The sequence below is a fragment of the Tympanuchus pallidicinctus genome, unplaced genomic scaffold, assembly GCF_026119805.1.
Source record: "Tympanuchus pallidicinctus isolate F22 unplaced genomic scaffold, pur_lepc_1.0 scaffold1, whole genome shotgun sequence".
NCBI classification, from domain to species: Eukaryota; Metazoa; Chordata; class Aves; order Galliformes; family Phasianidae; genus Tympanuchus; species Tympanuchus pallidicinctus.
The window spans coordinates 19667647-19685110 of record NW_026294618.1 but is presented as its reverse complement, the minus strand read 5'-3'; the positions used below and the strand labels follow the sequence as shown (position 1 = coordinate 19685110).

Here is a 17464-nt window from a genome sequence, read left to right as displayed (position 1 = left end):
CACAGAATGAAAATAAGAAAATTAAAGGAGAAAAGTTTTAAGTGAGGATCACAAGAAGTCGAGCTTTAACTTGTGATTGTCAGACTTCTGTTTCAGCCTTATGACAATTCTTATTACTTCCTGGGCATGATGGAGAAAACAGCAAACTGCTTTTCTCAGAAATGCAGAGCCTAGTGCAAAATTGGAACTAGATGTCTTTTAATAGTAACTACAATGGAAAGCTCAATAGCTATGCACAGTACTTCATAGATCTGTCAAAATCTATAAAAACTCCACATTTTGGCAGATTAATGTCAAATTTATGCCTTGAGCCAACATGGTTGTCCTCTTTTCAATTCACAATCTAAATTATCCTCCTTAAGGATTTGCCTATGGCTATAATTCCAATTTAATAACTTTCTTCATGTGATTTCTTGTAGACGATGGAATTAGTTTTAAACGCCAAATTTATTTCTTTTTGGAGACTTGAATACTTCAGCTTTCATTTGACCTGTTTCTCTTAACATTATGAAGTGCTGGGGCTATTTAAAATGTTCTGCAGCATAATAGGTTCACAACAATTTCCAGCAGCATCACAGGCTAAACACATAGCAAGAATAGTTGAATGACAGATTAGAAAAATCGCTGCCTTAATAGACTCTTCAGGATAATGTGACAAGCCCAATGTCATAATTACTGTTGCCCTTGCAGCTCTCAAGTAATTATGTTTTTTTTTTTTTTTTTCTAAAAGAAAATGTTTAATTAAAAAAGAATCAAGTCATGAATTCATGTATTTGTAAATCAGAGATACATCATAAATCTCTGCAGTAACTGGTAGGCAGAGTCCACATCTATTTTTCTTCTTTTTTTCTTCTTTTTGTTCTCTTTTAATTCTGTTTGGTGGTAATGAATGTGGTATATAATTACTCTGATTCATCTTTTACCCTTAACATGAAGCACCCCAGAGGACTTAAAGCAATTGTTAATAACATATTTTTAAAAAGAATAAATTAAAAGCACAACTAAAAACCCTTAACTTGATATTAAACATAATCAAGAACTGTATAGATCTCATAAAGAAGAATGTTATAGAAATGGCTAAGTAATGAAATGTATGTCGTTACCTGAACATCTACACCTATGGTTACTCACACAGTTCTCACACAGTAAAAAATATGAAACAGTGAAGAACCAAACAAATGAGTTCAAGTAAATCTAAAGACTAAAATAAATGCATATGGCAAAGTACCTGTGGCTTATGTCTCTGTGAAACTCCTCATTTTCAAGAATGTGCATATAGCTCCTACTAATTCTGAAACTACCTTCCAGAAACGTTAGTGTGCTTTTCACATGCCTTTTTATCTCTACCAAAGAGAAAATCAAACAGGTGAAACTGAGGACATAGAAAGCAATCTTCAAGTAATGAAATGAAATCTATACAACTGTCAAATTCCTGCATAATTAACCATTTTATTTTTATTTATTTATTTATTTTAAATCTATAGATAGGAGTCTGCAGTCTGGAGCAGGACATGACAGTGCTGTACACAGCCCAGCTGCTCCAACCCCAGGAAAGGTTTGATCAGTGACCTACAAGCCTCTGCCCACCACCCATAAGGGGCCAAGTCCAGAGCTACCCAGCTGGGAACTCAGCTCATTTGGACTAGAGGACTGAAGGGGCCTGGAAACAGAAAAATCTCCAAAGAAATTTAGATCAATTTGAAATATACTTTTATCTTTCCCTTCCCTGTGCAAATTCACTTACCAAATGGAATGGCTGGTTTCCTACCAGCAGGTTCATCTGGCAGCCTGCTGGACTATGCACTGCTAAATCCTACTCCAGGCTGAAGGCAACAGAAGGACAGTGCACACATGAGCCGCCTTCTCACCATTTTCACTTGAGAATAGACAGTCGAGGGGCATAAGTGTTTAGTTCTGTTCTTTAGTTCTGTTAATGAGGCCAGATAAGAGCTCTAGGAGATATAATGTAACAGATGAAAGAAGGCTTATTTCTTGTTTGTGAAACCATCCCCTGATTCTGAGAAAACAGGAAGATCAGAGGGAACTCAACTGTGGATGACTTTTTGTTAGTTTACTAACTCATTGTATTCCATCCCCCTATGGCTTACTAGCTTTCATTTTATTTCTTTTTAATTGCGATTGTATTCAGCATGAATATATTTATATATATGTATTCAAGCTGAAATATTTTGCTCTTTTTGAACATGATGCAAATCAAAATTAGTGGCAACAAAGTTCAGTAGAAAGGTTAGGGAAAAAAAAATTCATTCAGCCAGTCTTCAATTCCCTGAGCAGACAACTCCCTGGGCAAAATCAAGAAGACAGCTGGCCTAAAGCATCTCTGAAAGAGTAATTTCTCCAAATTTGTTCTTTAAAGATCTGCCACCTCTAATCAAATAACACTGAACTTTGATATTCTGTTGATACTCTTGGACTAAACTCTGTTCAGTGTTATTTGTTCTAAAACATCCATTCTTCATTAATATTCTGCCCAACCTTAAACATTTGGGCAAGGGCAGAAAAAAAGGATAAAGAAGCTAAGGACTTTCTGCACTTCTAACAATGCTACAGTAACCACAAATAATATGGCTGAGCAGACACTTTCAGATAAACTTTGATTTCAGCCACAAAGCCCCAGAACCGGTATAATGAATGAGATGTCCATTTAACTTTTAGACCTGGCAAATCTGTGAATAGGAAAGTGCACAGTTCACTAGGCAATTAACTAACCTGTGAAATGATGCTCATTATGTGGTCAAAGCGTTACTTCTGGAAAACGAGCAGGTCACCAACCAACTTCCTTGATTAGACACACTCAGGGATTAGAATGGTTCACACTCGATTAGCATCTGAGACCCTCTTTCTGTAAACACTTTCTACATGACTGCATGTGCCAAATTCCTACCATAACTCCAGCTACTATGCAAAGACCTGAGAATGCTAATTCTGTTCTGCTCTACCCTCGGTCTACAACAGAGTTGGAGACAACACTGTTTTCCCCAGAATACTAAATGACTTTCAAAAGCAAAAGAAAAACAAACCATTTTGAAGTTGAGATCTTGCATTACATTGCTTGTAATGAAGAACTGGTAGAATAAATAGACAGCCATGGTTTTGGTTCTGAGGTATTTCACAAAACTTCAAGCCTATTCAGGTGAATTGCAACAAAACAGTATTCATCAATAATACACACAATGGAAACCAAAGTCTATGCATTGTACTGAAGAATTTGGATGCTGTAGTTAGGAATGATAGTAAGAAAAGGAGAAAACAGTCCAGACATATTAAAGTAGAATTAAAATAAAATACAACAGAGGTAGAAGGCACATTTTGACTACCTACTGAAGATTCCTAACTCACCTGGCACCCACTTAATACATATGTGATTCAGAATATGAATCCATGGGCTGAATTCACAACCAATGTAAAGCAATTCAGACAACCACTATTAATTTTCCTTTACACAGAGTGCCTATTCATAATCCATTAAGAGACAAATTCTTAACACATAGAGTTAATACAAGACGTTAAATACATGGATGTTTAAGAATTAGAGCATAACTCAGTGAAGCAATTAATACCTCAGAGTGTTTGCAGTTCCAAGGGCCTGAGTTCACATCTGAGTGTGAGTGAAAAAAAATAACAGACCTGAAATGCAAACTTTAGCAATTTAATAATGGCTATTGCTGCCTCTGTCTACAAGAGGATAGAGCCATTCTCCATTTCACCTAAGGAACTAGCCTATTGCTCAGAAAAGGAGCACAAGAACTGTAATTCTACAACATACCCTGAGTGAGCCATCCACTTCCAAGGACCTTCCCCTGCAAGTCAATGTTCCCTCACATTGACCTTGATATTCACTGTACTTTTTGTCCTTATTCAAAGACTTTAATACAAACAACTTAACTTATTCTTCAAGTGAGAACTGGATCCCTAAAATGTGTCTCTTCCTCAATACTAATGAAAAAATGTTTTAAAGAAAGCAAATGATTGCTTTGGACACACTACTGACACAGTCTTGACAAGCTGTCACCATCAAAATGGGTTTTAGAGCAGGCAAACAAAAGACATGGAAAATGTGGTGACAAAGGACTTTGGTTAGACCCACAGCATTGAGATTCTGCTCCAATTAGCTGTTTTGGTGGCACATTTATTATCCAGATACATAACCCAAACATCAGATCTCTCACTGTTCTGCCATGAAAGCACTGATGGGATTAAGAAAGAATGTAATTACCTGAGTAGTTTGGTAAGAATACTCAGGAAAGGCACTGCTGTGCCTTTGGTCACAGTAAACAGCACCATATTTTCTTTTTAGCAGGATCATGAAAATTAGGGTAAGAGTTTGTATGACATGCTATGAACTCAGCCATTTTTTTTTATCCTGCTCCCAAGAGATACATGGCTTTTCCTCCTTCCTCTTTGGGACAATGATCACCCCAAACTGGGTGGTGATCCCACAGGTATCAGCAGATTGGAAAAAAAGTTTGATTTCATGTACTGCAGCAATAAGCATTCCAACGCACCTTGGATCTCAGCTGTTAGACACATTCCTCCATCTAAGACGGGAAAATCATTCATTCCTAGTCAATCAGATACATTTTGGGATCACTGTTTGGATTGCTTGACACAGACAGCCATTGCAACCTGATCTGGCAATTCGAAACTGTACATAAATGCTTACAAAGCGGAGAGAGGAAGGAGGTGTTATGCTAAAAAAGAAATGACTTTGATTCTATACACAGCATTTCCAAAATTTCTACATGAACAGACTCTCTACAGTTTTCATAGGTTTAAAAAAAATATGAAGTTCCTATGACAGCTATCAGAAAAACAGTCTTACAGTGCGAGAATTGAAGAGGACAACATATCCAACTTACCAAAACAAGAGTTGAAAGGTGCCTTGATTGGTACGTATAAATTTTTAGTTGTAGTAGGGGTGTTGAAATTGTGCTGAGTTTAAGAAATGGATGAAGCAAGTATTGCAGGTCAGAAACTTCATCAGGCCAGGTGGCACAGCCATAAAAAGTGCACAAGCGTCTGTGCACAGAGGCTTTTCAGCAGGTCACTGCAAATAATCAGTTTTTCATAGACAAAAAAACATATCTGGGAAAAGTAGACTTTTCAGTCTTATGGACAAAAGCATAGCAGTAGGAAGACTGGCAACTGAAATTAGACAAATGCAACCTTTCCACAACATTTCAATCTCCTAGCGCTAAGGGTAATTAAATATTGGAACGGCTTACCAGGGGAGCTGGTGGACTCGCCATTGCTTGGAGCTTTAGGATGAGAATAGATATCATTGTAAAAGAGATGCTTTAATCCAGCTTCTGGAAGTTCTCAACATGCCCATAATACTTGCAGCTCTGCATTAAGACAATGACTATAATCAAATCTCATACTTTAGGGTTTCAGCTGATCAACTGCAAGGGTTATAAAAAATTTATTTTTCCTTTGACATAAAAACATACATCTTGGTTTGATTTATGTTCTGGTCTGTCTCTGAAGTAACAGAGATTTCCCACATCTACAGAAAGCACAGAGAAAGTTGATATTGAGGACAGAGGTGAAAGGGAAGTACTTTTCCTTAGTCTGAGCAGTCATATCCTAATGCGAGCTCTTTTCTCTGAGTTTGAAGCCACCTGGATGCAAATACCTTCTGAACTGGGAACTGTGTGATCAGGTCACTGCTGAACCAGGTTTGATTTGTGTGCCCAGCAAAGGGATTGGCACTCATTCCCTTCAGCATCGCACTACTGCAACTACGTGATTTCTGGAAAGGAGTCTCCACATGCTTGGCCCCTGCAGGGCACTGGCAGAGGGTCAGATGGAAAACTACTGGCTCACCACATTCATAGAGGTTTTGTTAATCAATCTTGCTGGATGGGCTCACAGGGAGCAAAGATGAGATAAACAGAAAACTCACTGGATTTGTTTTGTTTGTTCAGTGTGAGATCCAAATCATGCATTAATATACTAGGATCACCTGGGCATATCTCATCTAATTAACTCATTGATATCAAAGTAGCACCTTGATTCCTTCTGTCTCCTGAAAACTAACATGGCTAACTAATTATAATATTTATGTATGAGTGGCAGGATGGATTTAGTTGTCTGATTTCTTTTATAACTAGACACCTAAGCATCCCTTTTGGCATTTAACTTAGTTACATCTGTAACTATAAAACCTTCAATATAATAGCAGAATACTGTTATGACTTGGGATATAGCAGAATACTGACTTAATTATTAAGTGCTAGTAAAGTTGAAGACAAGACAGGACATTCTGCTGTCATCACAGCTTTGTGTGAAAAGAGCAAGTCTGTTAAAAAAAGGAAAAAATGAGAAATGATTCTTCTAGTGATTTCTGTGAGTTGCACAGTGACATCTTCACTCTGTGAGTCTCCAAATGAGCATCTATTTAAGCCAAACCCCATGTTCCCAGGGTTTTGTTCTTTGCAGATACCTATACTATTCTTCTATATCCTCTTGACAATGAGTATGATTCAAAGATTTTTCTGTCTGTGCTAACCAATGGGCCATTTGATGGAGCTATGCACAGCTAAGCCTGGAATACAATACAGCAATATAATTCACCCGTCCTGTAATTCAGGACATCTTCTACATAGAATAAAGATGATTTCTCTTTCCCATAATTCTATAGCATTCACATTAGTGTAAGGCTCCGTTGTCAGAATCGGTGATGATTGCTATGTTAGGATTGCCATATTTCAAACTAAGAATCAGACATAGCACGATAGCACTATCTAGCACCATAAAATACTTATGTTAAAAGAAAAAAAGAAAAAAAGAAAAAAAGAAAAATAGAAAAAAAGAAAAAAGAAAGAAAGCAGACTCAATTTTAAAAAAGAGGGAAAAAAAAGATACACTGATGCTGCTCCTCTCCATGTCCCTCTCGGTGATGCATGCATATATCTGATAGCAATCATGAAAATCAGATATACACAATGTCCGTGCTAAGCAGTACATTATCCCATGAAAATTCTGACTCATATCAAACCAGACTACTCAAAGAAAGTCTCCTCATCTAGGATGAAAATGGCAAAATCTGCACTTGGAGTGTTTGACTTTTTGGACAGACATTGCTTGGACTGTTGCTGTATTTGAGTATAAACAGCCCTGACAGACTGTACTCAGATCTGCTCCACGCTGCAAACAAATTCCACGATGAACTTCTAATCTTTTTTTTTTTTCTTTTTTTTCTTTTTTTTAATATTATTTTTTCTACTGAGATTCCTACATCATATCCAAAGCTGGCAACACAGAAACATTTGGAAAACCTGAAGTGAAGCTACTGTCACAAGAACTGTAAAGAATACTGCTTTAAAGGACAATGTAAGGAAGAATATCATATTATTCAGTAGATAAATGAGAAGCCAATTACATAACAAAGATCAGTACATTTATAATAACAAATACCATCACAAATTGTGTTTAGAAAGCTCTTTGGGAACAGAAAATTATGCTTTAGCTTATACAACCTGTTAATTAGAAGAAAAATTCAAGAGAGGATTTTGATTAGAGAAAGCATCTGCATGTTTGCAAAATGTAAGAGATTTGCCTTATCACAGAGTGCTCATCTATGTTCTTATTGATCCAAAATTTGACTTGGGAAACACAGAAATTCACATGATTACTAAGCATCAAATTCTCCTCTCTTATATTTCTGCTGAATAACTCCCCAGCTCAAAAGTTTTGAATTGTTACATTACTATGGCTGCAAGAATCAACAGGTTTTAATTAATCAAGTGGCCTGCTTTTAAAATTAATTTCCATGCAGCATAAAAAATGACATAATTAACATAATTGTGTTCTCTTTCATTCTTAATTCTCTTCTGAAAATGATTTTCTTATTGTTCAAAATCCATTTCCTATATATTTGTAATAAGAGAACAGATAACGGTCATAATTCTTGAACCTTAGCTTTCCTTAGCCACTATAGGGTGCTTTTATTTTTCTTCTCAGAATCATGTGTGAATTTGAATAGAATAATATTTTCATTAGGATTTGGCATTTTGGATCAATGCTTTTACTCTCTTGGTTGGTTTAATATCAAAGATATTGTAGTTAATATTTAAAGCAGGCTTTTTATTCTACTTTTCTCAACTAGTGCATGCAATAGCTATTTCTTCTTCAATTATCTATAATGTGAAATAACTAACAGCACAATTTTGACATGTAACAAAATGCTGTAAGAATCACAAGGATTAAATTTTAATTCCACCCCCCCTCCCAATAAAATGAAAAAAGCAATTTAAGACACACAAATAAAATCTAATCTAACTGGCCACTTTACCTGGAAATGCATGCCCTGTTAGAGAATCCAAATCTGAAATTAAAACAGTGAAAAAATCATCTTTAATTCAATATTAAAAAACAAACTGAAGACAAACCTGGCACCAAAACGACATTATTACTAATATCAAATTTGAATCAAAGATACGAAAAACAAAGATATTATACTCAGCATTGCATTATACTGTTTTCCCTCTCCATCATTTTGTACAAAGCTAAAGATGAAAGTCTTGAATACTACAAGAAGTTTCTTTTACTATTATAAGACAAACAATTATTTTTTACAGTTTTATACTTTTTTAAATGGACAACTCCTTTCTGAAGCTTATACTTTGAGTATAAGCATTTGTTCTCAGTTTGGACGTATGATCAATAAAAAAAATCTGCAGAATGCTTTTTAAATCATAGCATTTTTAATGGAAGATTTTCTATCCTGACTGTCAAAAATAAGATCTCATTTTGTCTATTCCAACGCTCATTCCTTTGGATTTCTTAAAAAAATTATCTGTTTTAAAAACTCGAGTGCAAAGGAAAAGAGAACTGAGGGTACTCCTGCTGACACTGAGTACCATAAACATGTGTTAGCAATACCTAGAAAAAAGTAGCTTGCAATCTAGGCATTTTAAAGAAGCATTTTAAAATTCATTTATCTTAAAAATAATTATTTCCTGATTGCAACCATCAACAGACACAAATTCTTAGTTATTGACTGATTCCACAGAAATTCTAAATTTCCTGTAATACAATTAATGATTGTAAATATCAGTGGGGAAGCATCTACCAATGAATCTTTTTGACGGATAGCTTCTCCTACTGGAAGGCAAGAGGAAAGTGTTCTTGGCTCCAGTAATTTATACCTGTTCGAAGGAGAAAAATTTCCTGACGACTAAGAATATACTCAATATCATAAGCAAACATGGGGAAGAACAACCTAAGATGTGACAAATGAGATAGAATGGCTTTCCAAAATCCAAGACAGTGAACACAGGTGGGATATCAGGAAAAGGCTCTTTACTGGAAGTGTGTTTGGGCATTGGCACAGGCTGCCCAGGGCAGTGGTCATGGCATCGAGCTGCTGGAGTTCAAAAAGCATTCGGACAATGCTCTCAGGCACAGGATTTTGGGTTGGGCCTGTGTGAAGCATGGAGTTGGATTTCATGACCCTTATGGGTACTTTCCAACTTCAGATATTCTATGATTCCACAACACAACACATTGTTTAACACTCTATGTGGGGTCAAGAGCATTATCACATCAAACTTTATCCCGAGCGACAGCAGCAAGAACAAATCTCAGCACTTTTACTTCTAGAACCTGAGATAAAATCATGTTGTAGCCTCTTAACCGCTGCCCCCCCAAACGCACACTATGCATAAAGGCAATATCTAGCTGTGCAGGGACTGCTCTCTGCAAGCACTGAGACTGGATGCATGCACCACGCAAATCTGAATCATCCCAAACAACCTCGTAATACTGGAATTGCCCAAACTGCTGTCACTGTGCACATGCTGTGGCTGCGCATCCTGCCACTGCACTAATGTGTTTGAGAACATCTGCTCTGTGTCATTTTACTGATGCAAGTGTCCTTATGTGAATTCAAGAAAAAGAACGTGAGAAGAAAAAAAAAAAAGCCTTCTTCAGAAGGCTTTAGATTTAAAAGAAAAACAACAAAAAAGTGGGATTTATTTCTCAAGCGTGCATGTACAGTTTGAGACTTACAGCTGAGACTACTGTAAAAATACTGTTCTGAAAACAATGCAGATAAATTGGTGAGGCTCTTGTCTCAGCATAAAGCGGCACTACTGTGTAACACTATACGTTAAGCTGAAAATATGAATGGTGGATGTGTTTGTTTTCTTACAAATCAACATACACTGGGTGAAAACAGGGTAATTTGCCACCCAAGCACATGTCCTGTGTGTGAACTTTTAAATTAAAGCTACTTTATTAGCAAAAACTAAGGAAGTTTACAGGGTTTTGTACTCACAAATCACGATCCGCATGGCCCAATTCCATCACTACATTTCACTAAGAGTGATATGAGCAGACAAAGCACAGGCAGGCCATGTAGAATTTCCCATAGAAAGATAAATACAGTGTGCAGCATTTCCCTGCTAGACTTCAATATGTGCAGTTACTGCAGTTACACTGGAATGAAACCTTTGCTGTGGCTGAAACAACTGCAGTATTCAGGCTCTGCCATAGAATTGCTTCTACTTTTCTTTAGATTCAAAAAGCAGGAGAGAACTCAACATTTTCTGTTATTGTTCAGAGGACTTGGCAGATTTTGAACTGATTTTCAATTAAGTAAGCTTGGTCAAGTGGAATCCAATTTTCCTCCATTCTATTTATCCTATGAATTGCCCTGATTTTGTAGCATTCACTTGTATTTTCATAAATGAGACTTTCTAAGCAAAGAACGGGAATATGAGATAAAAATGAAGTACATGAAATGCAACACATTTCTACCTTTTTAGGGAAAAATAGCTGCCATGTCCACAGTAGCAATTAGCAATGAATTATGTTCATGCAATATCTACCTGATTCATACTATAATTAATTTATCTAAGTAGAAAAAATGGTGATTTAAAGACAAAGTTGATTTCTACTTATGCTACATGGTATAATTTTTAAAGAGGAAAGAGGATGTGCTTCTCAGCAAGCTGCATCTCTGGTATGCCGCAGTGATTTCATTAGCTTAGGGCAACAGACATTGGAGATGGCACAAGCTTTTCATGCCAATAAGCTAATTGTTTTTTCTTAGAGCTGATTAGCAAAGATGAAGTCCTGTCTATGCCTTGCCTCCAGGGCTCTGTTCTTCCTATTTAAAAAAAAAAAAAAAAAAAGGACACTGCACAATAATCCAGCACACAACCTTTGACTTCTACTCGCACGGGGCCCTCAGCGCTGTGCTTACAGCAAAATGCCAAAGCACAGTACAGCTGCTTTCTGCAGTGACACCGCTGACAGGCGTCGGCAGAGTGCCAACACCAGAGAAATGGAAGGATAATTTTTAAGGTACAAGAGAAAACATTTAAAGAGAGGAACGCATTTAAGTCATTTAGCATTAAAGACTCTCCATGCGACTGTCAGTGAGATGATGAAACCACCTCTGAGAACTGGTACCTGCTCATAAAGGTTAGGAGAAGTTAAATGGGTTCTAATTTATGCTCTTTCAAAAAAAAAAAAAAAAAAGAAAGTTTTCTTCCTGCTTCTAAGTGATTCAGATATATTGCCAATGGAAGCTGAATGCCACTGCTTTGCTAAGATTCCCTAGTTGGGCTCAATCTTTTTTCACTACAGTCCCATAAATGGATCTCAGCGCTCTGGAGCTTTGTGGAGGTGCAGAGAGCATGGACCATGAATTCAGCAAACCATATATTTTCTATGAACCAAAAGCAAGGTGAAGTCTGGCCCCTCACGAAAGGGGAATACAAAAGAAGTAAAAAGGGCTGCTCACAAAGGAGAAAGTGGAGTTGACACACAGCTGCAGTGGGTAAAGATGGGAGACAGCTTTGACAATAAGCTCAGTGAAAAACACTGGCATATAATTCCTTGTATTGGGCCGGATGGTGTGTTTGGAAGCATCCAGGTTCAGTTAGTCACTACCCAAGGCTGAAGCCAATACCTAACTAGAAGTAGATAAGCAGTTCTTCGCATTAGCCTCAAGAGGGGGAAATTTTCCTTCAGCTTCATAAATTATGAGCATTGTTCACTAAAAATTTGTTCTTGCAATTAAGGAAATTCTTATACAGTCCCATTCCACTGCCTACCATTATGGGGCCACTGTGCCCCCAGCCTACTGAAATAAAACCATTTTTAGGCTCTTGCTTATTTTCAGTGATTCATGATATTGCATTAATTTGTCACTGATCCTGTTAACAACCAAATTATCATTTCAATGTGAATGTAAACCTTTTATGTTAAAAAAGAAAAGTAATGATCTTAAAGATTACAATTAGGAATCCATAACTGTACAGTCGCCGCCTTACAATCCCACTGTCTACTTGTACTGGTTGTTGGAACAGATTTTTCACTTTTGGAGATAATTCAAAGAAAAAAAAAACCAAATAGATAGTTATGAAAACCTAACAATATGGCATTACAAAACCTATTTATTACTCTGATTCATCTAGAGACCATTGATGTGTTGACTAATATGTGTCATATTGAGACAGGTAGACCTCATCTACAGTGTTAATCAGGGTTTAATTTTGCTTCATTTCTTTTCATTGATATCATTAAGAGTGGGGTTCAAATTTGCATTTCCTCAGTAGAGTTGTCTACACATCAGTTCAGTACCTGAAATTCCATTAGCTCCATTGAAGAAGTAGCTGAAATGGAATCAAACCATTACACTGAAAACTAGAGATCAAACTTATTTGCATTAGACCAGCTCCATCCATTGATCTCTAAGTAGTGGGAGCTTAGACAGCTGTACGCACAACCTATACTGCAAGTATTTGGAGCTGAATCTAACTGAGAATATCTTCAAGGATGAATTTCTAATCTGAGACAAGCGTGAGATCAGTACAGGAGTTATTCAGGAATGACATTTTAGCTTTGTTGATGTTGGTCAATCTGAAATTCTCATATCTCTAAAGCAGATCATTTCCAAACAAAAGCAAACTTTGTGCCTCCAGAGCAGAAGTCATTTTCTCCAGGTTCTTAAAGTCATGCAATAGTTATACAGGATGATGCTTACAGGGTTAAGCTCTACCTTCTGGCTTAATGTACCAGAATGTCTGGTTTAATGTACCTTCTGGTTTAATGGGTACAAACTGAAACACGGGAGGGTTCTGTCTAAATACAAGTAAACTTCCACTGTGCAGGTGACTGGCACAGCTTGTGTCCTCGGCACCTACAGAAATCAGTCACATAAGCTCACTCAGAAGGCACTTGTATGTCAGTGCAGCCTCTGCCTCCCTGTGCAGTATGGTTTAGCAGAAGCAGCTAATGGCAGAACAAAAATCCGATTATTTCAGACATCCATATATAGGAGCTGGTAATACTACCAAAAGCAAAATATCCTTAAAACATCCTGTTCAAAATAACGCGATAAAAGTGGAGAATACGCTTCCAGATTTCTTATAGCCTCCTATTAAAACAAAAAGCTCTTAAGATGTAGGTTTATTTTAAATTTTATTTTGCATCATCCTCTTCCTTTGTATAGCAAGTATTAATTACAAACCTTGTCCCAGGTTTCCTTAGAGAAAATTCATTTTTGTGTTGTTGGGACTGTATTTACTATTTTGTGTTGAAATACCACCACTCTGTGTAAGAAACAAAAGTTCACATTACATTCAGGAAAAATAACATTTAAATTTTAAACTATATTAAAAAATATTTGATATTGACTGGAAAGAGTTGATTGTAAACACATCCTCCAATCTAATTTGACGTGACAGAGCTCCTTTAGTAGGATGATAGTTGGTAACACGATCCAGAGCCAAACAAACCCCAGAAACAACAACCTGGCTCAGGCCAGCTGAACTAAATCAAGGTCTGCTTCTCTTCTTACAAAACTTTGGTTTTCCTCATTTCTTTGTCTAACTTTCAAAAAGTAAAGAAAAACAACCACCAATATCAAAGCCAGCTTCCTTATATTCTGAAAGCCATTGTTAATGCATTTTCTCCTCATCTTAAACAAGCTGCCTGCTTCATGCTTCCAAGTATAATCATGGCCTCAGGACTGCTTTATCCAAACTCAATACGGGGTTTTAAAATAACATCTTAAAATACGCTGTAGATCGCACAGCTGCAGACAGCCATCTCCAGATCAGAACACTAATGCTTTCCAAAGCAGCTCTCACCAGGAACCTCATGGCACATTCAGGCAGAAATCCCAACCTTGGTTCCCTGCTGAGCTGGGGAGCTGCATCCACTCCACTCCACTGCACAGATATATTTAGGCATCACTTAGGAGCACCTGTATACTGGCGACAGAGGACGCTGTCAGCCCTGCAGGTGTAATTTGGAACCCCCTGCAGTTCACTGCAGCCTTAGTGCCCCATCCTGAGGATTACAACAAGCAGGCTGTCCTCACTGCTTGAAGTGATCCCAATCATAGAATCATAGAATGGCCTGCGTTGAAAAGGACCACAATGATCATCTAGTTTCAACACCACTGCTGTGAGCAAGGTTGCCAACCACCAGACAGGCTGCCCAGAGCCACATCCAGCCTGGCCTTGAATGCCTCCAGGATAGGACATCCACAACCTCTTTGGGCAACCTGTTCCAATGCCTTGAGGAAGTTATGATACCACGGGCAGTGCTACAGCTCCTAAATCCAGCTCCAGCCTAATCTGTACATATATGAAACAACCACAAAACTAAAAAAAAATGTTTCTATGAAACATAAACCAAAACAATATTCATACTTTTCCCTTCCACTTCTGTAGCTGGATTAGGCATGGAAGAGAGACAATAATTACTTTATTGAGCTATATTAACTTCTTTCTATGCCTACACACATTTTTAATCTCAGAAAGACTTATCAAATGACATACAGTTGATTGAAAAATTAACAACTGACCCTTAAGAAAGGCTTAATTCTCACTGATTTCTCTTAAATACATCTGTAAATTTGGCAAAGTGGAGCCAGGTCTAAAATCTGCACAAATCCAAAATCTGTGGCACTGCTCTTAGTACAGCTGTATTCTTGAGCTAATAATGGAAAACTCAGAAGTCAGCTCAGACCCAAAGCTATCTTGGTGTATAAGCTCTCTTGCTGACAAGTATAACTCTTTTATATCTGTCTAAAAAAATGGCACAGATGTATCCCACAACACAGCTTCCCAGTTAAGAAGGCTGCTAGCACAGACAGCCACAGGCTTATACTTGTATAACGTCTGAGATATTGTTATTTACTAGGGGACACAAAAAGCTGGTAGAGTTTGGGTACAGCTGAATTTGACCTATGCATTCAATCATACCATTCCCATGTGAAAAAAAAAAATATATATGTATATATAAATATTACTTATGTATTATATATATTTGTATTTCTTATATATATATTATATTTATTATATATTATATTGTATTTTATATATATTATAAAATGTTTATATTTATATTATATCATATTATATATATATATATATACACATTTATATAAAACATTTATAAAGTTTTGGGTTTTTTTTTGCATTAAATTGCATCACATGAATTCCATGATTCTGGAGTAGCAATGGGATTACACATATCACGATATGGATTTATCATGTCTGTCGAAAATAACAAGCTGTCAAATTTTCCACACCTAAAAACCACAGAACAGTTCACATAAAAAATATGCTAAATTAAAAAATTATAGAGGAAGTAAAAAATCAACCCAGCTGTTTGTGTAAATCACAGAATCACAGAATGGCCAGGGTTGGAAGGGACCTCAAGGATCATGAATCTCCAGCCCCCCTGCCACATGCAGGGCCACCAACCTCCACGTTTAATGCTAAACCAAGCTGCCCAGGGCCCCATCCAACCTGGCCTTGAACACCTCCAGGGACAGGGCATCCACAACCTCTCTGGGCAGCCTGTTCCAGCACCTCACCACTCTCTGGGTAACTGCTGAGGGGTTTGTGAAATCTTCCGATGAAATTCTGGAAGAAGACACTGGGGAGATCCAGGAGTCTCAAACAGAGCTTTTAGAATTCCATAATCATAAAAAATGTGGTTTCTGAGGACTAAACTGAATAATAATATGTCTGCTCAGTTTTATTTCAGACCCTTTCCAAATCTGCTTTCTGCATGAGAAAGGCAAGAAATCCTGTGAAATGCAACTGTTCCACTTCACGCTGCTATTCATGTCAAACACTGTGATATGTCTTTGGGAAGGTGCTTCCTCGTGTTGTCAGCTTCTTTCAGTTTATCTCATTCTCTCTCTCTCACTCTCTCTCTCTTTTTCTTTTTCTCCTGGAATTGCCTCTTTTCTTGCACTTCCGCAGTTTTAGTGAGTTTGGTTTTTTTTTGCACTGAAATTTATATAAATGTAAGCTCTCCAATCGGCAGCTGCTTCTAACAAAAAAAACCAATTCTCTCTCATTTTCACTTCAGCATCTACTTCCCTCTCCCTAACTCATCTCAAATTGCTTTGAAGTTTGTGCTCAGCTTGCCCTGCTCTTTCATATATCATTCATTATCTTCTGCTGGCCAAGCCAAGAAGTATTTTTTCGTATTCATTCTTCTGTCTTTTTCCTTTTGTCAAATAAAATTTGGCAGTGGTTATTAAGCAATCTTCCAAGGCTTAGATGCCTTATTTGGTTTCAGAGATACCAAATAACCATTTTTAAAAATTGACACGTAGAGCACAGTGTTGAACCTTATATTACATAGCTGACTCAACTTACTAAATACTAGGACAATTCCCGCTATACTAATCAAGCTGAGCCTTCAAAGTACTTTAGAACTGCAAAACCCTGTAGCTACTTAAGTACGTTATTTAAAAAAATTAAAATCATTAAAAGTGCAGGCAATGAAGCATTTCCACAAAGCACTCTCAGGAGTTTGCCAACAGATAATGCCTTTTCAGAAGGAAAAGTTACCAATTTGGCACTGGATATGCATACATTTTGAAATCTCCAAAACTGGTACAGGAGAGAGGCTGATTAGTGCTGGAGGAATGCTTCTACATCGAGAAGACAGGCAAAGAAAAAAGGGAAAGAAAAAAAGAAAAAAAAAAAAAGAGAAAAAAATTTAAAATGTTAATTTAAAAACAAACAAAACAAACCTTAAAAACAGATTTTCTAGATGAAAAGCATATCACCAGCATAAGGACTAAAAGACTGTGGGGCTGAAAGAGAAAACATGAGAAATTTATTGTAAATGGTACTGGACTTGAAATTGATAATTCGAAAACTAGTGAAACTACAAATGTAAGTAATGCTGTCTGGTATTAATGCTGCTTCACATTATTTCAAAGAATAATGGGACAAAGCTCTCAGGGCTTGTAAGTCACTGAAGCTAAAACAGATCGCATTGTCAATTAATATGAGTACATCGAAGGACATTTAAACTTTAGATCTGGTCAACAAACACTTGGACTTCGCTTCTTTGAGAAAAATGTCCTTATGGGGTTCAGCTGTATGATGTGCACATGGATGAAATCAGCTCTCCTTTCAAAATGTTTCCTTAGTTTTCACCCGGATCT

General features: G+C 37.0%; 2 protein-coding genes across 21 annotated transcripts in view; both read right to left on the bottom strand.

Annotated features, from left to right (window-relative positions):
• FBXO25 (F-box protein 25) overlaps positions 1-17464 on the bottom strand; it is a 653677-nt gene that overhangs the window by 142929 nt on the left and 493284 nt on the right. The gene's annotated exons all lie outside the window — the stretch shown is intronic.
• DLGAP2 (DLG associated protein 2) overlaps positions 1-17464 on the bottom strand; it is a 451834-nt gene that overhangs the window by 150342 nt on the left and 284028 nt on the right. For 8 of the 20 annotated variants that reach the window (XM_052697261.1, XM_052697288.1, XM_052697313.1 and 5 more), the window contains one exon: positions 8318-8350. The exons of 8 other annotated variants lie outside the window; for them this stretch is intronic. In XM_052697261.1, coding sequence (XP_052553221.1) covers positions 8318-8350 — 33 coding nt within the window. Of the gene's footprint in view, positions 1-5246; positions 5367-8317; positions 8351-17464 lie in introns of all 20 variants that reach the window. 4 more of the 20 variants (XM_052697347.1, XM_052697366.1, XM_052697336.1 and 1 more) reach the window with 1 other exon arrangement.